The 22650-nt window shown below is 50.9% G+C and overlaps 9 protein-coding genes across 9 annotated transcripts; 4 read left to right on the plus strand and 5 right to left on the minus strand.

Moving 5' to 3' along the window:
- The first annotated feature begins 1136 nt into the window (after positions 1-1136).
- BJY04DRAFT_158618 (uncharacterized protein) lies at positions 1137-3985 on the plus strand. Its single transcript, XM_073709000.1, has 2 exons — positions 1137-2592; positions 2645-3985. The coding sequence occupies exons 1-2, from the start codon at positions 1293-1295 to the stop codon at positions 3772-3774; spliced, it is 2430 nt and encodes an 809-aa protein (XP_073574855.1). The 5' UTR covers positions 1137-1292; the 3' UTR covers positions 3775-3985.
- Positions 3986-6012, minus strand: BJY04DRAFT_158619 (uncharacterized protein). The gene has a single exon (XM_073709001.1). The coding sequence runs from the start codon at positions 5967-5969 to the stop codon at positions 4197-4199; it is 1773 nt and encodes a 590-aa protein (XP_073574856.1). The 5' UTR covers positions 5970-6012; the 3' UTR covers positions 3986-4196.
- A 101-nt stretch (positions 6013-6113) lies between these two features.
- sC (sulfate adenylyltransferase) lies at positions 6114-8865 on the minus strand. Its single transcript, XM_073710174.1, has 6 exons — positions 8388-8865; positions 8266-8293; positions 7938-8120; positions 7603-7748; positions 7467-7536; positions 6114-7407 (listed from the first exon to the last, which is right to left on the minus strand). The coding sequence occupies exons 1-6, from the start codon at positions 8554-8556 to the stop codon at positions 6279-6281; spliced, it is 1725 nt and encodes a 574-aa protein (XP_073574857.1). The 5' UTR covers positions 8557-8865; the 3' UTR covers positions 6114-6278.
- A 1656-nt stretch (positions 8866-10521) lies between these two features.
- BJY04DRAFT_181253 (uncharacterized protein) lies at positions 10522-11054 on the plus strand. Its single transcript, XM_073710175.1, has one exon. It carries the CDS (start codon positions 10745-10747, stop codon positions 10970-10972), a length of 228 nt encoding a protein of 75 aa, XP_073574858.1. The 5' UTR covers positions 10522-10744; the 3' UTR covers positions 10973-11054.
- Positions 11055-11163: 109 nt separating this feature from the next.
- met16 (phosphoadenylyl-sulfate reductase (thioredoxin)) lies at positions 11164-12759 on the minus strand. The gene is made up of 2 exons (XM_073709002.1): positions 12300-12759; positions 11164-12242 (listed from the first exon to the last, which is right to left on the minus strand). Exons 1-2 carry the CDS (start codon positions 12475-12477, stop codon positions 11497-11499), a joined length of 924 nt encoding a protein of 307 aa, XP_073574859.1. The 5' UTR covers positions 12478-12759; the 3' UTR covers positions 11164-11496.
- A 500-nt stretch (positions 12760-13259) lies between these two features.
- On the plus strand, positions 13260-15303 carry BJY04DRAFT_181257 (phosphoserine phosphatase SerB). The gene is made up of 3 exons (XM_073710176.1): positions 13260-14349; positions 14400-14657; positions 14711-15303. Exons 1-3 carry the CDS (start codon positions 13513-13515, stop codon positions 15023-15025), a joined length of 1410 nt encoding a protein of 469 aa, XP_073574860.1. The 5' UTR covers positions 13260-13512; the 3' UTR covers positions 15026-15303.
- A 275-nt stretch (positions 15304-15578) lies between these two features.
- On the minus strand, positions 15579-16838 carry BJY04DRAFT_158677 (TatD family hydrolase). The gene is made up of 2 exons (XM_073709003.1): positions 16706-16838; positions 15579-16651 (listed from the first exon to the last, which is right to left on the minus strand). Exons 1-2 carry the CDS (start codon positions 16730-16732, stop codon positions 15680-15682), a joined length of 999 nt encoding a protein of 332 aa, XP_073574861.1. The 5' UTR covers positions 16733-16838; the 3' UTR covers positions 15579-15679.
- A 594-nt stretch (positions 16839-17432) lies between these two features.
- Positions 17433-21312, plus strand: BJY04DRAFT_158682 (formin-binding protein HOF1). The gene is made up of 7 exons (XM_073709004.1): positions 17433-17691; positions 17748-17852; positions 17903-18189; positions 18238-18450; positions 18500-18598; positions 18661-20896; positions 20962-21312. Exons 1-7 carry the CDS (start codon positions 17649-17651, stop codon positions 21129-21131), a joined length of 3153 nt encoding a protein of 1050 aa, XP_073574862.1. The 5' UTR covers positions 17433-17648; the 3' UTR covers positions 21132-21312.
- Positions 21313-21990: 678 nt separating this feature from the next.
- BJY04DRAFT_214930 (uncharacterized protein) lies at positions 21991-22431 on the minus strand (the record flags this gene model as incomplete). The annotated part of the gene is made up of 1 exon (XM_073715351.1): positions 21991-22431. One exon carries the CDS (start codon positions 22429-22431, stop codon positions 21991-21993), a length of 441 nt encoding a protein of 146 aa, XP_073574863.1.
- Positions 22432-22650: the final 219 nt, after the last annotated feature.

Below are 22650 nucleotides of genomic sequence, written 5' to 3' on the forward strand. Positions count from 1 at the left end.
CCAAATCTGAGACGTGCCATCGTCTTAGCGGTCTCCACCCAACCAATAGCCTCAGCGTCCGCGAGCCCTGACAATATCAGCGGCCGAATCTTCGGAGCTTTCTCTCACTCTGGGTCATCACTTTTGGCCAATCCGTCGCCTTCGCTTAAACCTTGAATCGTAATGTTGCAAACGATGAAACTGCAACGCCAGGATTCCATCGATCAGAGTGAGAGACAAAATCAAGATGCGGGAGGAATGCTGGTTTTTTTGGCGTATGTTCATCACCAGTATGCTTTGTGATTGTTGTAGGCTGCACTCCAATCGCCTCTCTGAACCCGAATTCTGAGATTCGAAACCCCAAACTTGATCTCAATCTGAATGATCAGGGCCCAACACTCCTTCTTAGCAGCTTCTCCGCTAGTACTTGCTTCGAAGTGGCCCCAGGCCCACTGACCGTTTCTCTAAAACTAAACGTCTTAACGATCTGGGCTTAGACTGTGCCCTTTCGACCCATGTTTATATTATTCTGCATCAAGGATGGGAAGCAGCCAATATCAAGTCATCACATTCTGAGGCTTGGTTTGAGGAACTCCGGCAGACCCTCCCTTCCTTTCATCACCCGCCTGGAGTGAGGTGATTTCGCTCAAGCGACTTCTTTGCTCTTCGAACCGCTTTCACCACCCATTCGTTTCGACTTCTCAAGCAAGAGCCAGCGGCTCCTTTGATTTCGGTCTTGTTGGGTGAGTGTAGCACAGTCTTGTTCTCGCCGTATCAACTTAGACCAACGTTTTCGATCCCATATTCAGGGTTGCCCATATCTGATATCGGCTTGGAGATTGAGTAAGGACTATGCCATTGTGAAAAGTCGTCCTGACGTCCATTCTTTTCTTGAACAAACTTGTGGTACGCAAACCTCTTTTCAAGCCACAAGCTACTTGGAGAGACATTGGCTCATTATACTGGCACTTTTAAGGCATTGAGTGCTGCTCAAATTCATCTCAGCATTCTCTTTTCAATACTGGACTTCTGGTCTCAAGTCCTTTCCTTTCCTTTCGATCTTTCATCAATAGAGTTGATGCTCTTAAGCATTGACTACTTACAGCCTCAGAAAGCGCTGGTGACTCCTTCCATTCGTTATCACCCCGGAGTCAACTCACAAAACATTGCGCGAGCTGGTCTTGCTCCCGTTTGAAATTGACGTTTGAGCGAAAGGCCAATTGACCAATCCTGCTGTGCTATCTTCCCGTTGCGCTCGCTGAAAGCACAAGATTGGTATCATAGGCCATCACGAGCAACTCTATCTTCCGAGAATGGACCAAACTTCAACACGCGGTTGGCCCGACCCTAGGGCTGCAGAGAGAAAGGGATCTGTCCGCCGGGCAAGGGAGATGTTGGAAGCTGGTAGGCGTCCTAAGATTCGAGTGCCTCAAACAAACACAGGTGTTCCATCCCACTCAAACGGATGGCCGTTAGCAGGCGACAACAACTTGCGGCCAAACGCAGTTGACCCCCATGGAAGGCTTTCAAACATGGTCGATACCCAGGGAAGGCTGTTGGTCTCAAGAGGGATCACACAGCCTCCGCCTCCCCCACGCCCATCTCGACAAGATCTTCCTTCACCATCCGTCTACTCAGAGAGAAGCGTTTCCGATGCATATCCTAGCCCTCTTCATGTCAACCATCCGGCCCCCTCGTTCTCCCAGCCTTTTGCCAATCAACAACATATCCACCCTGCGCTACGTGAGCCCGTGCCGGTTGCAAATGAAGATATGTTTAGAAAGTCCGCGGCTTCTTCCTTGGGCTCTATTCCTTCAATACCCGACTTTCCCCCACCGCTTCCTTCGCAAAACAAGATGAACAATCTCGCTCCTCCAGTTCCGATGCGGTCAATCATGAATCGCAGATCCTCAGTATCGCCAATCCCCGAGGAATTGCCTGATAGTCCGACCATCTTGAACAAGCCGTACGCGCCCAGCCGCCTCACTGCATCTAGTTGGAATTCTGAGCAGCGAGAATCCGATATCCTGGGAGCCTATCTAGATGGCGATTCTGACGGTGTGCAAGGGTCAACTAGCAGTGTCGAACACGGTGAAATAACCTTGGTCCGACAAGCTAGTCTTGGGAAACGAGGGAAGCCTTCATTGCGTACAATAAGCAAACCGAACATTGACACTGGTGGGAACCAAAATCCACCACCGCAGTTCCATGGAGCTAGTCTAAAAGAGATCGCGGCGGGCTTGAATACTCGAGACTCTTTCGACTCATCCTCGTCCAATGAGTCAGGTCTTGACCCTGAAAAACCACCAATTGTGCTCGGCGAGGATACAAGCACACACGACTCGTACGCTAACGAGACGAACTCCTTTGAGCATGGAGGTGGCGCATTGCCAAAACGTACGCCGACAATGAGTGAAGTAAGGCCAGGGGCTCGCAGGCCTCCTCGGCTCAATATGAATGCGGTGCGGGATGCTGAAGCTCGTGGCAGCCTCACGAGTTTATCAGACTTGATCAAGCGTGCGACGAAACTAGCGACAAACCTTGAGCACGGACGGACGGCGAGCAGGAATGACCTTTTGAACGGTGGAGGAGGCTCCCGATTCCATCCTCATGGTAAGTCGCATATAGTCTTTTACGGCAACTATTTCGGCTAACTTGAGGGCAGGCGATCCGAACCGCAAGTCGGGCTCGATCAAAGACATTCTAGCTTCTTTTCCAAACCCGGCTGCTACACCAGAGGGTCGCTCATCCTGGCCTATCTTCTGGAGAAGGTCCACTCTTCACCAGCTGCACTCCCAGGAACAAGGTCGAGACGCAAACCAGGAGAAAGGCAGTACCCGACGGCGTCGTCGGTGTTGCGGAATGCCCCTTTGGGCTTTCATCACAGCCTGCATTATACTGCTGCTCATCATCACAGCTGCAGTGCTCATACCCATATTCCTAGTTGTGGTCCCTCGAGAAAACAAAAGCAATGATAGCAGCGTGACAATGTGCGAGAAGACTGCACCGTGTGCAAACGGTGGGGTCAGTGTCTCAAGCGGTGATGTCTGCTCTTGTGTTTGCGTCAATGGCTTCACTGGCTCGCGGTGCACGACATCTGGCGATGCGAGCTGTGTTACTACCGAGATTACCCAGGGCTCGGCTTCAAGGAATGCTACCGTTGGGGACGACCTTCCACGGCTCTTTCAAGACTCGCAAAATAATTTCAGTATTCCATTGGACCCAGTTACTATTATGGCACTGTTCAGTCAGAACAATGTCTCCTGCACAACAGAGAATGCGCTCATCTCATTTAGCGGCCTATCTTCGAACGACAACGAGCGTCGTGCCGTGTCTCATGAGCCCAACGACCAACAGACTGACATCGAGGAACAGCACGCATCTATCACCTCCGATATTCCTACCGCAACTCTCCCAGTTCGAAGAACAATCGTCACTCAAAACGGCATTGTCTTCGATTCCGATCCTTCGGAAGAGGAAAGCGTCAAGGTTGCAGAGCCCACCCCCACCCCAATGACCAAATCACAACCGACCGCTAGCCCGGCCGTTGCTGCTGAGGTTGTCGACTTCTCTCGGGTCGCCGTGCTGTATATTCTCCAGAAGACTGGAGAACTCGACGCCGCCATGTTCTCAGCCGACTCCATCCAGACGCACTTGGAGAACTCTTACTCGAACTCTACGGGCGAAAACTTCTTAGTGGATCTCATTCCTTCAGGCGTAAAGGGCAACTTCACCCTCGATTTTGAAGAGTTCACTATCACTGATTTCGACGGTGATACCGTTGGTGGCGTTTGATAGTCCGCGATGTCTTCCTTCCTCTTTTGTCGTTCATTGCCTTTTGCTGTTCCCGTCAAGAAAACTGGACTTTCCTACTTCGCGCACTCCTCTGCACCTGCTCCAATTATTTCTCGCGTGGGGTACAACCCCTTGCTCCTTCTTCCGGCGTCTCTGGTATATATTGTTCAACTTCCCATACCCTTCCTTGTCTTTCCGATGTTAGCATGTCCTGGCTAGACCACAATGGGTGTGAACAGGTGACGGGTAGCGACTAATCTTGCTAATTTCTCCTACTTAGTTTATATCTTACAACACAATATACCTCAATTACATAGTTTGGACTTTGCCCAGCACTTCACAAACCCCGTTTTCGCAGATGCATGGATAGAATGTCCCTACGCTTCTAGCGCAGGACAACAAAACAAAGGAAGTCTGTTCACTTATAGTGAGAACCCATCATTACTCGTCACGATGCCATCCAGTATCAGATCGACCCCTATCAGCGGTCGTAGCTTCTGAATTCGCTCTTCTAGAATGAGTCCCTCAGCTTCCCACCTCTTCCTTTCGTGAGCCTTGGCCTCGATCTGTTTCTTGGAGGGGCCGAACCAGCTAGACCCGCTCCTGGATTTGTTGATGGTCTCTTCTTCATCTAATTGCGCCTGCTTAACAAGTTTTGAGACCATGACTCTCCAATTCTGCAGACCGACGCGAAGGCATTCGGCACAGCGGTTCTTTGGGCTAGGGTTATTTGATTCGAAGAGGGTGGATTCGGCAAGTTCCATAGCGTCGCGAGTCCAAACCAACCCCTTTTCTTTCGAAGATGAAGCGTATATGATCTCGCCAATATAGGTCATCAAGCCGGCTTCCTCGCAGCTCGATGTCGCAGCTCGAACTGGAGTGTCATTTCCTGATGCTGGGGGTGGAGGATACTCGGGTGGGTTAAAGAGCCGTTTAACGGTGTTGAAAAGTGAAGTTATAGGGTTATGATTTGACTCGGGAGCAGACAGAAGATCCGAGCGAACGGCGCCGGAGGGAGGTGGCGGGAGGGCGCGACGAGCTTGCAGGACGGATGTAAATATTGAAAGTGCCATGGGGAGATTTCCCTGCTGCGCGTGGTGAACTGCGAGTGCTGTCAATACGCGGAGAATATTTTCCGACGGCAAAAGATTGCGGCTAGTCTTGACGACACCTGTGTTCATATCCACTACTTTGGCGGCATCCTCTGGAAATCCTGAAGCAGCGATATCCAAAGCCCAGGAATACACTTCAGCAGCCGTGCTTGGTAGTTTTTTGTAGTCAAGCCAGTCCGCATATGCAATGGCTGCTTCGACTTTCTGCCCTGTGTCAAAGCCACGGGTAGTCAAGATCTTTACGTAGAAGACTTCCGGACTTGGCGAGGTTGGCTCAGCGTCTTCTTCGCGCGGTGCCTTCTGACCCTTTGGCATTGGCTTCGGACGGGGGTTCGAGGGACCAACAAAGTACTTTGCGTCCCCTGAAAGACCCATTTTTAAATCTGTCAGCCAGCCTTCGAGGTTCTCGGCCGCCTTAGCAGCTCCCAACAGAGCCTGGAAGTATCCCCGTCTCCATGGCTCGCTCTTGGCCGTGATGTCGAACCCGGTCTTGCCGACGCCTTCAACGAATAGTCCGCCCTCCTCCTGCTCAACGATCCCCTTTCCCTCGCCCTCTGTATCCTCCAGCCGCTCCAGCAGCATCTGACAGTAATCTACAACCTGGCTCCATTCTGTTCTCAACTTCCCAATTTCCTCCGGGTGTTGCCACCCCTCAGCGGCCCGTAAGTACCAACGGCTTTTGAAAGACCATTCCGGTGGCGTTGGGAATTTATGTTCCATATTTTCCTGTTGTATCCCGAGCATGATGACCTCGACGCAGAAGATCATGGCGCTAACAGTCAGAGTCAACCGTAGCACGTACGATGCTTGCTTCTTGAAGCCCCGCCGAGATTCAGTGGAAACAAGTCTTGCAAACGATTGGCGAAGGTGAATAGAGAGCGGCGGGAGAGCTCGATCAACAGGTGACGAGTTGAGAAAAGATAATTGAGGTCGGCCTCGCTGCGGGGCGAGGACCTGGAGAGGTGGTTTATGAGTGAACAGGCGGCTGCATGGTTGCCGGGAGGTAGTGGAAGTGGAAGACGGGCATATTGAGGGTGTCGCTAGCCCCGATATTCGAGGTAGGCGGGTTCGTTGACGAAGCATTTCGCAAGTGGTTCTATGATGCACGTTGGGTTGGATGTTGTTGGGAGCCGATCAAACATGGATTCCGGATGCTTTCTGTTTGTAGTGTTTGCAAGAATCACGGGGGCCCTACCAGCTTCACGGCACATGAGACCCATTTGCTACCTCACTTGGATACTGAATAGATCTTTCTTTCATGAAGTCATTAGAAATTTTGATTCGTACGTTCTATATCGTGTCAAGACAATCCTTATCCCAAAATCCTATCTTTATATCGCCTCATACAAAAGAAATAACACAAGAAATCATCTCTATCGCAACCGAAGTCATCTAAATACGCTCAAAGTATCCCTCGCTTTCGAGCAAGAGAATAATTTCGTGAACGATGGACCGCACGCTCTGCTTAGATACATCGACAACAAGGTTGGCGTTGTTGGGGGCCTCGTATGGGTCGTCGACTCCAGTGAAGCCCTTAATCTCACCGCGGCGAGCCTTTTCGTAAATACCGCGCTTGTCGGTCTTCTCGCAGTACTCAAGGGGAGTCGCAACGTGGACGAGGAAGAAAGAACCACCGGTGCCTTGAACGGCTTCACGAGCAGCCTTGCGAGATTCCTCATAGGGAGCAATAGGGGCGGCAATCACGGCAGCACCGGCGCGGGTAAGTTCACCGGCAACGAAAGCGATGCGCTGGATGTTGGTGTGGCGGTCCTCGCGGCTAAAGCCTAGCTCGGAGGAGAGTTCGTGGCGCACAGTATCACCGAGCAGGAGCGTGACGGAGCGTCCGCCCTGCTGGTTGAGCGTAACCTGGAGTGCACGGGCGATAGCATCCTTGCCGGAGTTCTGGTAACCGGTAAGGAAGATTGTGAAACCCTGGGTGGCGCGAGGAGGGCTGGATTCGCGCAGAATCTTCACAACTTCGGGGTAAGAGAACCACTCGGGGATGTGGGCACCGGTGCGAAGGCGGTTGCGGAGTTCAGTTCCGGAGATGTCGAGGGTCTTAACACCAGCAGGAACCTGGTCCTTGGGCTTGTACTCGTCCGTGTCGGGGAGATAGGTGACTTGCTGGAACTCGACGACCTCGATACCCAATTCCTCGCGGTACTTCTCAACAGCGTGCTGAGCATCGTAAGGACCGTAAAACTCCTCGCCCTTGGAGTTCTTACCGGGGCCAGCGTGATCACGGCCAACGATGAAGTGGGTGGCACCGTGGTTCTTACGAATGATGGCGTGCCAGATGGCCTCACGGGGACCGCCCATACGCATGGCCAGCGGCAAAAGACCTAGGACAGCCATGCCATTAGGGTAGCGAGGGAGAAGGGCCTGGTAGGCGCGAACACGGGTGAAGTGATCAATGTCACCGGGTTTGGTAAGACCAACGACAGGGTGGATGAGCACATTAGCTTGACGAGCACGAGCAGCGCGGACAGTCAGTTCACGGTGAGCTCTATGCATAGGGTTTCTGAACGAGTGTCAATTCACACTAGTTCACCATCAAATTCGAGAAAAGCCAAGAAATACCTGGTTTGGAAGGCGACAACTCGGGTCCAGCCGAGCTTGTCAAAGTGAATGCGCAGCTCCGCGGGGGTATCTGATCGATTGCGTCAGTTTCATCTTTTTGTGCGTTATGCTCGGCGGAGGGGTAATTTCAGCGTACAGCGAAGGCCGACATAGTCGTAGTGGTTAAGCTTGTTGATGGCTTCAAGCTTTCCACCCAGGTAGTAATCCTCGACTTTAGTGTTCAAGTACTTGACAGCAGGGTGTTCTGGATCACCGCCGAAAACGAGCTTGGCTTCCTTCTCCCTGGATGAGTGCAAGAAAAATGCCATTAACTAATTGTCCGTTTGACCAAGCTGCAAATGGGATCTACTTGGCGAATGAAGCTCTCGCTTGCGCGCCAAGTTGTTTCTTGACATTGACAAGCTGAAGAGTAGCATTCGGAGAAGGCTTCCCATAACAAACTAGAAGAAAAAAGAAGCCGGGAAAACTTACTTGTCCGGGGTATAGATATCGTCAAGTGTGAGGATAGCAAGGTTGCGGTCATCACGGAAATCACGCAGTGTGACACGAGAACCAGGCTTCAGACCAGCTTCATCAATGACCTTCTTGGAAGCATCTAAAGTGATGGGCATGGAGAAGAGGTTGCCATCGGCAAGGCGGGATTCGGCGACGACACTAGATAAACCCCACCATTAGCGAAATTGCCAGTCTGTTTGCGAATACTCCTTCGAGTATTGCATTATTCTCGCAATGAATTCGCCTCAAAAACGCCCCGCGCGAAATGCGATCGGTTCGACAATAGAAAGGAGGAATGGCATACCCGTCGTAGTCCTTCTGGTTCATGAAGCCTACATCAGGTTAGTGAGGGGTACTTGAAACTAGCATGACGGCGCGATATGCGGATGCGCCATGCGTGCAAATCAACGGGAATAAACAACATACCCTCAAGAGGACTGAAACCACCGTTCATAATCAGTTCAAGATCGCACAGCTGGCGCTCGGTGAGGACGATGGCGGGGAGGGTTGCGGCCTCGGCCTCGAGCTGGTCGTGGCGGGGAGCATCACGGGCGATCAGGTCCTTCAGGACACCACCATGGGGAGAATTGGCCATTATGAGTGATTGTGCTTCAAGAATTGAGTACAAACGGCAAGAGAAAAAGGGAGAAGAGGTGGGGTGAGGAAGAGAGTGGGAGAAAAGGATGAGAGGGGAGGCGACGGGGAGAAGGAAGTGGAAGGGGAACCGCCAGTTATATGTAATGGAGAAAAGAGGCGGACCCAGAGACTGGCTTTTCTTCTAACAAATCCTCAATCCAAGGATAAATCCAGGAGCTGGCTTTTCGTGGAGTGGGGGTCCACGTAGACTCGAGGTTATTCCAACATCCTGGTCATCTATCCATCATGCCTGCTGAAACAGTTTTGAGGCCGTCCAGGGTCACTCTGAACTCGTCATCACACGTCCTCATCAGCTATGAACTGTAGGCCATTTCTATGAATGAATTGTCTCTGATCTCTAATCCCCCGACGGACTGGACTTCCGCGTGGTACCATCTTACGAAGCAGCTCCTTACAAGCTTGCAGCGGAAAAATAATGCGAGTAGTCCTTAATGGAAGGAATTCGCATTTGTCTCCTCGAATGTCAAATCTTCGTGCTCAAGCCGGAATGAAGATTTTCAGGGGCGCAGATTATTATCGGTCCATCTATGTATCCTCAAACCTCAAACGTCGTCGTCAGCGTCTTATACTGACGAACGGCTTAAGATGACGCTATTTAGCCCAGGGTTTCTCGGCTTTATTTTAAACTCATAGACAGGACACATGGAGGGCAGACAATTCCGTTGAGATACAACGGAGCCCAATACGCAAATAGCGCCCCCAGAGAGTGCAGTTAAGATGTTGCAATCTTGAAGCCAGATATTTTTAGTGGGGGATTCGACTGTATAAAAACTTGGATGACGATTCCAACCAGCTCGACAGCGGAGACGACCTAAAAAGACTCGCAATCACGACATTCTCCACGCGGCTTGCGTGATTGCTTTTTCTGCATTGGGCTTAGCGCAAGCTCTGGCCTTGCCGATCTCGCAAACCCACTCCCGTTCTTGTTTCTGCCCTGTGAGGACATCTGTCGCATCGTGCTGGTATGATCAACATCCTTGTGCCTGAATATCTATTATTGAAACGCGTAGCGTCCCCTGGAGATCGTCTTGCATAATGCATTCTGCCGTTTTCGAGACACGTACATCGGATGTATCCACATGCAACCGCCCGCCCTGCATGAGCCGGCTCGGGGGTTTCATGTTCACGATTCGAGAACGGACGCAGTCTGAAGTCAAAGGGTGAGACGCAATATCAATTCCGGTAGTCTCGAGAACAATGCATGAATGACTTTTGAAAAATGCCAAGAACAATCTAACCAGGTTGATGGGAACAGATGGCAGCGCATTTTGATTCGGCCAATAAGACAGTTCGTAGTCGTTTGGCTGACCTTTTTTTCTGCCTACTCTGTACCATGTGTCAACGTCTGGGACCCTTTAATACTTCGTAGTTGACCACCCACTAGGCGTCTACAAGAATCAAACGCGAGCGCAGCACATTGCATTTGCCACGAGTGCCAGAGTTGCGTTGTACCTGAGTTGTACCACAAGTCTGTTATTGAATAAAGGACCTTGCAATCACCACTTTAACATCATCATACAATAATTGAATTCATATAATACTTGTAGTATAGCCCTGGCCTTCGGCTGAAACTAAACCGGTCTCTGAACTTTCCAAGTGTCAAGTGGCCCCTGTAAAATGGTGCTAGGACAGTCACCAGAGAGAATTAATACAAGAACCTAGCCCAAGCCTACTGCTCAGTAGGTTTGATTTAAGCCTCAGATAAACCGATTCTCTAATGTATGAGTCTAGACCCCTGGGGGGGTTCTTAATCCTTGCAAAATGAATGGATGATTGCCAAGAGATAAGATTGATAAAATCGATAAGATTAGATCTACCCGCCGGCTCCCCGCTTTGCCTCGAAGTCTTAAGTTCAAGACTCAAGACTAAGAGCCGCCGAGCCGATGGCGCAATCTCTCAACAAATCACACCTTCACCATCCCGCAACGTTAAATCCCTTAGCCTCCGACAGTGCGGGCAGCTGAGAGCTCAGATCAAACTCTTCGGATGTAAGATCATGTGGGAGGTTCCAAGGTTGAGCACGACAGCTTTGCCGAGCCTTGCGAATCTGACCGCCAGTTCAACCCTTACCTTCTCCAAGACGTTCTGCGCCTAAACTTTCGGACTGATACGGAGCTCTGTGGTTCATGACGACATTTGAAGAGCGACTGGCGTGTTCATTCCTTGCCCCGTTTTCTCCGCGGAGAACATGGGGTACACCCGACATCGCAATGCACGGTAACGAGCCTGGTATGCGGGAAATCGATCGTGCGGGTAGATACCTCGGTAATCGTTACACATTTCTGCTCATGAATCTAAGATTTTCATCCTGTATCGAAGACGATGGTTCACCACATGTATGGTCGGTTCTTTAATTATTGTTTGTCGACTGTACCGCTGAAGGAGGGATGTAAGTACGTGCATTGGAATGGTTGCCTGGTTGCCTTCTCCTTCGTACAGAATATGGCGCATGTAAGTGGGATGATTCGCATCTAGGCTCGAGCAGGCAACGTCCGAGATCTTGGGGGCACTTGGTTGTCCACCGCTGACCTGACGGCAGCTCGAAGCATAAAAACTTTAATGAAGGAAAGAATAAACCTTGTTAGGAGAATTCTATCATTTCTATCACGCGAATCATTATAATTCTGAAGAATTGGTAAACTAGTAATGTTTCCGGATCCTTCTGTACAACTTCCATCTGGAAGGTGGATCGGCATGCAGGTGTAAATGCTTTTGAAATGAGAAGCAACAAATTTTCCACCAAGACAAAATGACAGAAAAACAATCGTGATGGCGTTATTCCATAAGTGCGCCAATTGTACAGACCGATAAACCCGCTGGAAACGAAACGCCAAACGTGAACGCCATTGATGCAAAGCAAAGTGTGAAAGCTGAAGTCTCATGGAGCAGTCGTGAGTTGGTTCTGCAACGCTTGAGACAGAGCTTCCTCCTGTCGCTTACGTTCCATATCCATCAGAAACTGCGCATACTTGGACCGAGGGTTGTGGATGCCGCACTCGGTCTTCGCCTGGCCCTTCCAACGGCCAGAACGCTCGTCTTCGTTCTCCTTGACAGGGGATGTAGAGTGGTAGTCACCGATACTCTTGTAACCCTTGTCTAGCAGCTCGTTGTACGGGATCTCATTATCCTTAACATACTGCTTCACCTGGTCGAAGCTCCAGTTGGCCAGGGGGTTGATTTTGATGAGCCCAGCCTCGTCAACCTCGATGATGTCCAGGTCCCCGCGCTTGCCTCCCTGGCTACGCCGGCGTCCTGTCAAGACTGCGTGTACGTTGAGCTCACGGTATGCACGCTGAGCCGGCTCAACCTTGGCAACCCAGTCATATAGCTGGTCGTCCTTTTCCCAGAGGCGGTCGCCATGTTTCTTAGCGAACTCTTCCTCGCTCTCAACACCCTGGGGTTTGTAGACATGGATATGTTGTAAAGGATATCTCTTGCGGACGTCGTCGACAAGCTTTAGAGTTTCTGAGAAGTGGTGCAAAGTGTCGAGGAATATGAGGTTGACCATTTGAGGGCGAGGGATTGACAGCTTGGAGAGCATGTCCATGATCACCAAGCCCGTAAGACCGAAAGCAGTGGTCTGGAACAGGTGAGGAAGCGATGTGACACACCATCGGAGGACATCTATATGAAGTTAGAGAAGGACTGGACGACTGATCAGAGGCAAATGGGAGCACCAACCTTGAGGCTCGAGAAATTGGAGTTGCCGATTGAGAAATTGAAGGTGCGGCTTGGTGAAAACAATTTCGGGCAGATATTCTTCGCTTGAACCACCGCTCACATAGCCCGACTCTGTGGAATCCCTGAAATCGTTGGTTTCGCTGTCAGAGGGGTAGTTGGATTGCATCTTGGCTGGCATTGCGACAGATCCAGCCCTAAAACAAGGTGTATATGGTCTGTGGGAGTCTAGGTGGGTGGTGTAGATTTGTGGCGGGGAAAATAGAGTGATGCAGAAAAAGAGAAAAGAGCCAGTACCCCTCTGATATAGAAAACCAAGCGGATAGGGGCAATCACGACATCATCGGCAATGGGGTCGCCGTTCTCGCTACCTTTGTCCCTCATACATGCCGGCCGATTCTGCCGCCCTTGAGCACGACATCGACTGTGACCGCCTGCCATATCGGATAAGATCTTGAAAATTTTGATCCTCTCATCCTCTCCAGAAATCACGCAATACTTGCGCTTTGGGTCTCAACGGCCGCCCGAAACAGGGTTATGTCATCCGATTTTGCAGGCGCTGATGATAAATCCGCCTGTTTTTGGCGTGCCTTTGGAAGCCTGGAGAACTGCCCTCGGAGACAACGGACATTGAACGAGGTGGATTAGAAATCCCCTGTTCAGCGTTCTCCCATTGCGGGATTTGATACAGGGATCCTCCGGAGGGAGACTACCAGGCTGATCGCTGGGAAAAGGATTAGCTATCCGTGACGAAACTGCAAGAAGCATGGAACCTACTTACGGAGTACTCCCCTTATCGATAATGTATGATATTAGTAAGGGAAGTAGCTCGTGCTCACCTTCACCTTGGTGTCATCGTTGGGTCATACCATACATACTCTATAGTTTGGAGGCTTCGAAGGTCGAAGCGCCCTGAAGCTTGATGTCCCCACTTGACCTTGAAAGCTATCCGGGACATCGGGTATTTTCTGCCAGGCGGTAAGGCCCACGCGGTGTTCATGCCTAAGGCCCCCAGGTACCACGTGCTGTCGATCGATGCAGGCGATGGAAATCTGGAGGAAAGCCAAATAATCAATCAAACCGTTGGTCAAGTACTACATACCATCTGAGGGAAACTCTTTTTCAAGGGTGGGCACCGTTAATCCCTGCGGCCCTCTGTGATCAGTCCCCAGTCTTCATCGATTGTCCCGCATTCTTCCTGCGCCTACCCTGCGACATGTCATCCCCCAACCCCGCAGGCGCTCGTCCAGCCCGCCCTGTTCTGCGACAAAGTTTCTCGAGTAGCTCATTCATCCATGACCATCAGCAGTACAAGCCCCCTGCTCCCATTACCCAGACAATTGGGTCCGTTCTTGGAAATGTCCACGAGCAGACTCCCTCGGCGTTTTCTCGCAACGCCAACCCCATCACCCCCGATCCCAAGAAAGTGACCGATAGCGGCATCATCCACAGTATCTTCCATCATCACGATAGCCTTCTTCCTCAAGGAACCCCAAGGCTGGTTGCAACGATATTCTACAAGTCTTCCGAGCCGGTCCATCCGCATCTTCATCCTGATTCCTCCCCCCATGCGCGGCCTGGGGATAAACTTCCGCACCCCACGGTTCCTGTCGGCTCGGCACCAACTATCGATATTGAGAAGCTTCCGCGTGAGCCCCCGGCGCTTGAGCCCGAACCCCTAGATCACCTATACGGCCCATATGTATCGCAGCTGTGCTTGACGAATTTCCTCCAAATCATTGAATCGCTCCCAATCCCGTACCAGCGCATGAACACTTCGCATCGCTGTCTCGACAAGCAGGATCAGCCGCGCGTTGTTGAAGTTACCTTTTCCCCGCCGCCGAATCCAGACTATCTTAGCTTCGCCGACCTTCGCAAACATGAAAGCATATGGCGGTTCGAGAGAGAGTGGAATGTGGAAGTCGTGCTGCAAAGGGAGAGTGCCTTCCGCCGGCACAAGCGTCTAGTTGTTTTCGATATGGACAGCACCCTGATCCAAAACGAAGTGATTGACGAGATTGCGAAGTTCATCGGCGTCGAGAAGCAGGTTTCCGTTAGTATAACCTTTCCAATTCCATTTCCTAATTTAACATTGAGCGATAGGAAATCACCGAACGGGCCATGAATGGCGAACTTGACTTTTCAGCGTCGCTTAAAGAACGAGTCAGTCTGTTAAAGGGGGTCCCTGCAGATGTGTTTGCGAAGTTGAAGTCTGTACTTACCGTATCCCCCGGCGCCAGGGAGTTATGCAAAGCTCTCAAGCGTCTTGGTTGTAAACTCGCTGTTCTGAGTGGAGGGTTTCAACCACTTGCTGAATGGTTGGCGGGGGAATTGGGCATTGATTACGCCTTTGCCAATCATGTACGTCTCGTATCTTACTCACTACTAATCGTTCACTAATATCGTCCTAATAGCTTGAGGTCGACCCCACATCCCAAACACTGACAGGCCAGCTCGTTCCCACATACCCGATCATTGACGCGGCCCAGAAACGCACTCTACTTCACTCCATTGCCGCGGAAAATGGGGTTGACATTGCTCAAACCGTCGCCGTTGGCGATGGTGCTAACGACTTGCTTATGCTGCACGCCGCTGGGCTCGGGGTTGCATGGCGGGCCAAGAGCAAGGTTCAGCTTGAAGCACCCACGCGCATCAATAGTGAAACCCTTTTGGACGTTCTATACCTTCTCGGTTTTACCTACGAGGACATTCAGGAGCTCACGGCTTAGGTCGCATACATAGATAGACCGTCTCGAGGGTGTTCAGGCGGCTAGAACTCGATCTATAATGAGTTCCATCACTGGTCAGGAGCAGGTCTCTTGCTTCCTTTCGACTTGTCAGCGGGCCTCACTATCTCATTTTTCACAGTTTATGCAGGGTGTTGTGGAGCACAGCTATATTGTATTTACAGGGCGAGAACCATTTGTTGGTATGCGGTTACCAAGACAATTCGTCATAGCTGGGCGTAGGTGTATTTGAACGTTGGCGTACATAAGCAATCTGGTTCAATCAATATCATAATCGTCTGTTCTCCCGCTCACAAGTAGGTCAAGTCGAGGGTTCCGCATCATCTGGTTTATTTTTTTTTGGATGTTGCTTGTACCTCAACTTAATCGGTCTCTGAAGATTTGAGACATCTCAAAGCTAACCTGGAGTTTTACTGCATGTGAACAGCTCTTAGAACGACTCTAAAACTTACTGAACGAGCTTGCTCCCTGAAAGCTTATTCAAGTGAACGACCCAGCATGATACAATGCCTCCTTTCTGTTTGGTCTGGAATGGTGGTGAAATTTCAATGGCCAAACATTAAGAGTACTCTGCACATGAATGATTCTAATGCTATCTATTTTTTATATAGGCTTCTCAATAAGAAGCTGTTTAATTCAAACTCCCCGGTCTCCAACACCCAAGCCGAACATCCTGACACTATTCTCCCAGGCGGCCTCCGCGACCTCCTCAACACTCACACCCTTCAACCCAGCAACAACCCTCGCAACACGCTCAATTAAACAACTCTCGTTCCTCCCCTTGACCATTTCCCCAAGTCGAAACTTCCCATGCTTCCTGCTTGCTGGTACTGGTCTCTCACCACTCAGAAAGGTCTTGATCTTCTCATCTCCTTCCAAAACCTCGCACCATGGCGCATCTGTCTCCAGCTGCAGCTTTTCTAGCGGGAGAGCCCTAACCATCTCCAAACCCTCTTCGGTCCGAAACGAGATCCCGTTAATGCTAATCTCGAAACCCAGAGATACCAGTGTCTCCATTTCGGCCTTTGAGCCGGCGAAGGAATGGACGAGGCCTCTGCGGGAGAGACGGGGGAGAAATGGGGTTATTATGGAGACAAAGTCGGAGAAGGAGTTGCGGATGTGTAGGAACAAAGGAAGAGGTGTGGGTAAAGAGCAAGCGAGATTCAGTTGATCGGTAAATGCGCGGATCTGGGTCTCCTTGTCGCATCGGGTCAGGTAGTCGTAGTCGAGGCCTATTTCTCCAAATGCGACGAGGGGTGGGCCATGAGGCGTGTTCTCCGATAGGAGGTCAAGTGCCATATTTTGGAGGTCTGAAAGGTACTTTTGCCCGTTCACGGTGCTTGCTGTACTGTCTCCAGAATCCGAGGGAGAGGCGTATATCTCTCCAGCGTGGTAAGGGTGAACACCCAGAGTCATGGTGCACATATCTGGAAACTGGCGGACGAGTTTGAGGTTCTCATGTGCCAGCGGCAGTGACATTGTGGTGAGCATGACCTTCTCACAATCATATGCCTTTGCGCGTTGCAAGACCTGTGCAATATCGGACTCATGGTACCTCTTGGCACGATAGATACCTTGAAATTGGTCTGCGGTAAAGGTGACGGCGACCTGGAAGACAGCTAGTATGGGATTCTGTCATTGTTATGGCTCATAAGAACTTACGTCTGCGTAGCGAACAGGACCTGGCATAGTGAGTTTTTCCTTCTATTGTCTGTTATATAGGTGGAGGAGTAGTTGTAGATATCCCTAGCCTCTAGAAGGTCTTTGGGGGGTGCTCCATAATTCTACTTTTATCGGATCCGTGCCGATGGTCGGCTCGGCTGCATGTACCCGCATAGTCATACCCTTTAGTTACAGCCTGTACACTTCGATTTCCAAGACTCAAAAAAGACACTTGCTGATTATAAAAGCGCGAGCCTAATAGTATCACGATGCTCAGGCTCCGCTATGACTAGAGCCGATCTGTGCAGAGTCGTGGGGAACCAACGCGCGTAGATCTCCAACATACTCCTCTGGACAAATTTCAAGTTACCTTGTAGTATGTAGCTCGTAGATAGGTAGGTCAGGTTAGTGGGCATAGTTACTCCGGACGGTAAGGCTGGAGAGAAGGGCCATGGGCCAGGACGAAGAGAAGAACAAACGCCCTGCAACCAACGTGATTACAACGTCTCGAGTATCGTATTGGTAGATGTATATGGTCTGGGAAAATAATCACCTGCAACAGCAAAGACCTATCAATAATAATAATAATCCAAAGTGATGTTGATGTTGGCAGAGTCCCGTGATCGCCTGATGGTGACGGTGGTAATTGTGGTGGTGGTTGCCCCGAGAGACGCGTCCAGTAAATACTGAGCCTTTACCCATTCCATTCCACTCCGCACGAGTCCATCAACTCCACCAGTTCCGGAGCTTCGTGCTGCTCTACCTTTACCTTCTGTGGCTCACTGAAGTTGTCTGCATTGTTTATCATTTTGCTTGTTGACCTGCCCTCGAACCTCAGTGTCGTTCGGCCTGCTGTGAATCTACCTCTGGACTGTTCCGTCCACAATAATCAAATGAGCAAAGGCTGGCCAAAGCTCAATAAAATCAACCCATCATAATCACAATGCCGGGAACGGTTGCAGAAGGGCCCACGGTTGCCTTGTCCTGTAAGGGTCATTCCCTTATTCACGAAATTCACCTAGCTAACTACCTACTTCACCAGTCGCCAACAATTTCTGGGGAAAGGACGATGCCGGTGTCGGACCCATGCTGGACCGCATGCACGCCGCTAAGGTGTCTTGCGATGAGCTGAAAACATTCTATAACAGTCTGTCTTCCAGCTACTCTGTACCAATCGAGTTAACTGACAACAGCTAGTCCGCGCCGCAATCGAAGATGAATACGCACGGAAGCTCCTAACTCTATGTCGGAAGCCACTTGGATCGAACGATTCCGGCTCACTTCGAACGTCTTTCGACACTGTCCGTGGTGAGACGGAGGCTATTGCCAAGGCACACGCGGCAATTGCCGGTCAAATGAAACGAGAATTAGAAGAACCATTGATTGCATTTGCCGGTGGATCGAAGGAGCGCAGAAAGATTATCCAAACGGGAATTGAGCGTATACACAAGACTAAAATGCAGCAGACGCAGACGGTCAACAAGGTATGTCGGAACGTATCGCTCCAGTGTCAAAGTATACTGACGAGTCAGACTCGGGATCGATACGAGCAGGACTGCTTGAGGATAAAGGGTTATCTTGCACAAGGCCACATGGTTATGGGCCAAGAGGAGCGCAAGAACAAGGCAAAGCTCGAGAAGACCCAGGTGCAGCTTGCATCAAGTAGCAGCGACTACGACGCCGCAGTGAAAGTGCTAGCGGACACTACTGGCCGTTGGAACAAGGAATGGAAATCTGCTTGCGATGTGAGTCGACCGACTTTCCTTATGAGATGCACACGCTAAACCTGTCCAGAAATTTCAAGACCTCGAAGAAGAGCGCATTGATTTTACAAAGAGCAGTCTCTGGACGTATGCCAACATTGCGTCCACAGTCTGTGTCAGTGATGATGCTGTATGTACACCCCAGATTTGGATTCCCGAATTGTTCGCAACGAATTGGACTAATCAGAGTAGTCCTGCGAGAAAATCCGACTGTCATTGGAGAATTGTGAGGTGGAGAAGGACATTGTTTACTTTATCAAAGAAAGGGGCACAGGACAGGAGATCCCTGACGCCCCAAGGTTTATCAACTTCTCACGAGGAGATGTGAATGATGCCAGCTCCGATGTATCTGAAGAAGAGGGCTACTCGGTGGCGCAATTTCAGCGCACCATCAATCCAGCATTCCGCAGCTCGTCGCCACAGCCATCAACTTACGAGTCTCATCATGATACACAGCCCATCGCAATGAACCCAACCCAGACTGGACCCGCCACGCCATCGAGCAGAGAGGCTACTGTTACACCGCAAAAGCCATCTCAGCCGCCGATGCAGCCACTGATGCAGCAGCCTATACAGCCTCCAATGCAACAACCCATCCAGCCGGCAGTCCAGTCGCCAATCCAGTCGCCAATCCAGCAGCAGCCCCCGCCATTGGACCTTCGCCGGGGTGGTCAGCTTCCGCCAAATTATGATCCACATCAGCATGGTGAAATCTCAGCTGTACCACATAACGAATACCCGACAGATGGCATGACAATGTTTTGCCGGACCAATCGTCCTCCCTCTGAGCGCAGCTCAGGAACCGCTAGCGGATACCGACCGTCTAGTCGCGATTCCCAGAGCGAAGTGTCCAATGCAACTTCCGTGTCTAGCCAGGAGCCTCCCAGTGCCAGGCAGTCTCCTACCAAGCCGACAAATGGGGTGGCGCTCCCAGGAATTGGAGGAGAGACGCAGGTTCAGAAGAAGAAGTTCTTCAGCAACAGCCCGTTCCGACGCAAGAGCCGCCGCGATGGAGACCGAACCTCAGGGCCTTCTCAGCTACCCACCCGTCGAACCTGGGATTCGCCATCCAAGCAGACAAGCCCTATCAAAGCCCCGACCCCTCAAAAGCCTCAACAGACTCCCCAGGTCGCCAAGGTGACCGACGATATCCAGCGCTCTGCTAGCCCTGAGCCCGTTGATCCAAGGGCTAACTTCCAACTCAATGTCGGAAATAACGTCTTTGACGTTGCCTCCCCAGATAAGGATACGGCCAAAAAGGGCGCACAGCCACCAAAGGAAGGAGAGGAACTTGATCCCATTGCGCGTGCTTTGGCAGACTTGAAAGGTGCAGGAAAGCAGTCGGCTACCCGGGTGTCTGCAGACAGGTATCATGGTATTGCGACCCCAACACCTTCAGCGCCGGCGTCAAACTACACCGCGGCCTCTGTTGCAACACCTCCACCGGCATACAATGATCCGACCGTAAAGCGTCTTGACGCTCCTCAACCAGCCTTTACCTCCAAACAGATGCAGAAGACTACTCAAAAATACACGGGGCAGACGCATAACATGCTCCGAGGCAAGGTGAATCCTCCTTCGCTGTCGACTCGCACGGCAAGGCAATCCCAGGAGATTCCTCGAGCCCAATCCCCTGCTCCGAGGCAGAGTGCAAGCCCTCAGCCGGCAAGCCCTCGCGTGGAGTCGCGCACAAGCCAATATAGTCGAGCTGCTAGCCCTAATCCAAGCAACTACCAGTCCAACAGCGTGAACAGCCGTTACAGTCAGTCCCCTGTCGCCTCTACTCCACCACAGCGCCCAAGCGACAACCCATACTCGCCCCACGATTTTGCAAAGCGAGCATCTCCCAATACAGCACCACCTCCTCGCGCCGTGTCTCCCATCGTGCCTCCGAGCGAGTTTGCCAAGCGATCCCCAACCACAGCTACTGCTGCCTCCAGTGGGTTTGCTAAGCGAGCCTCGCAGAGCTCGGTGCCCCGATCTGTCTCACCACTCCCACAATTTCGGCAGCAAACATCTGTACCTCGAGCCGTATCTCCTCAACCGCAGGTTCGACAGACTACGGTCCCTCGGGCGGTGTCCCCACAGCCACAGTTTCAGCAGCAGCAGACGTCTGTCCCTCGCGCTGTCTCACCAAATGACTTTGCTAAGCGGTCATCTCAAAACTCCATGTCTAGGGCTGTATCGCCTCAGCCCCAATTCCGGCAACAAACTCGACCTTCCAGTGCTGGTGGAATGGAGTTGCAGCTTTCTCAGCCTGATATGTACGGTGATAACAGCAGTAGCTATGGCTCCCCACGAGAAACAAGGCGACCAATGTCCTACTACGATGGTGGAAGCCAGCGAAGCCGATCTAGGGCTCGATCAATGGCCGTTGCAGATCCAGGACAACAGTTTAGCCGTGATGGCCGGCCTATTCTTCATTTCGGTATGTGTAGTCCCCAGTGAGATAAATTGATCTACCGAGTATTCCATTAACTCACCCAAAAACAGCGCGCGCACTATATAGTTACACCGCAGCCATACCTGAAGAACTCGGTTTCGCCAAGGGCGATGTTCTCTCCGTCATCAGATTACAAGATGACGGCTGGTGGGAAGCCGAAGTCACGACAACACGCATGCGCACTGGCTTGGTGCCGAGCAACTACCTCCAAATTATCTAAACCGGCCGGCCATCCTGGTCGGGTCATGAATATCTCACGAACGAAACACATGGATCAGCCGATTATAACGAATTTTGTTTGTTTTTATGTGGTTCGGATGTAGATACCAGATGATGTATATGTTTTTTTTTTTATTTACCCCTTTGTTTTCATTTCTTTACCTCTTCTATTTTGACCCCATTGGCGTCGTTTTGCCACTTTTGATGGCTGTGAACCTAAAGTATACCTGTCGTTTCCGTACTAATTTCCTGCCATGCTTCGCCTCTTATGCCTTCCCAACTCTTCTCGCATGCTAACGATTTTATTTGGGCTAATTTACGAATTTGATTGATGGATTTGCGTTTTGCGATAATGCCTCTAGCTCAGAATGACACTGATTGACTACCTTTCATTCCATCAAAGCTGAAGCCTTCGTTTGCTAAGCTATCCAGGCCAATCAATGACCTAGTAAGAAATACAGCATAAAGAATCAAGGCCCGATTTTCCCATTCCCTGATTTGCAGACAAACCCCGAGAGCCCACCAATTACATGCCAGATTGTGAAAAGAGAATTGTTGAAACATTATCATAAAATCATCTCGTGCGTAATTGTCGTAATCTAGAATACCTCCCACCGTCCTAACTTGTCTGTGTTCCTATTCACATCAATCTCCCGATTAATGCTGGTCGTAGCTACTAAGTCTGGAACTGTTAGCTAACAAGCCCTAAATCTCAAAACACCTTGGAAAAGCCTACCAGCCGGTGCGAATCTACCATCTTCCCCTTTACTACCTTGCCTCCAGCAAAGAGAAGCCCAATAGACAATGGCTTGCATGCTCGACCGAGGACCCAGCACAAGACAAATCTCCAATCAAGACATTTAGTCGGCCCTCTCACAGCCCGCAACCATGCACTTGAATCCTTGAGCCTCGTCGAGCATCTTGGGCTTGCTAAAGGTGCAGTAAGGCCCGGTACGGGCGTCGAAGCCGGTTCGCTGAATCATATCTACAACCATACCCCTGTCCATGTCGGCGCTGGAGGAAGGGTATGAAGAGGAGTAAGTGGTAGTGGCAGTTCTGGCCCCGGCTTCGGGGTTGATAGAGGCGCCCTCGGCTCTAGTATCGGTGGTGCTGGTTGTGGCGATGGTGATGGAGGAGTTACTTAGGATAATTTGGTCTTCATCACCCTCGGCGGGAGAGGAGATCGTGGGGTTGGGCTCGGAAGAGAAAGAGGAAGAAGCCACCTTCGCGACGTGGCAGGTCATCAGGACGTGGTCGTTGATGTGGCCGCAGGTGTTCTTAACGCGCTGGACCCTGCACATGGTTGCTGTCTTGGGAGAGAGGTCAGTTTGGCTCTCTAAGGGAGTATTTGAACGAGGCCAAAAGAGCGTGTTACTTACGGTGACGTTGAAGAGATAAAGAGGAGGATATCTGTTTAATGTCCTATATAGGACAAAATAGGTTGAATTGAAAGGTTGGGATGAGGTCGAAACGTTGGTGAAGCTTCTGGATCAGACGGAGTGCCCTTTGGGAGAGGTCTC

This window comes from Aspergillus karnatakaensis (genome assembly GCF_047715665.1).
Source record: "Aspergillus karnatakaensis strain CBS 102800 unplaced genomic scaffold BJY04scaffold_8, whole genome shotgun sequence".
In the NCBI taxonomy this organism is placed as follows: Eukaryota; Fungi; Ascomycota; class Eurotiomycetes; order Eurotiales; family Aspergillaceae; genus Aspergillus; species Aspergillus karnatakaensis.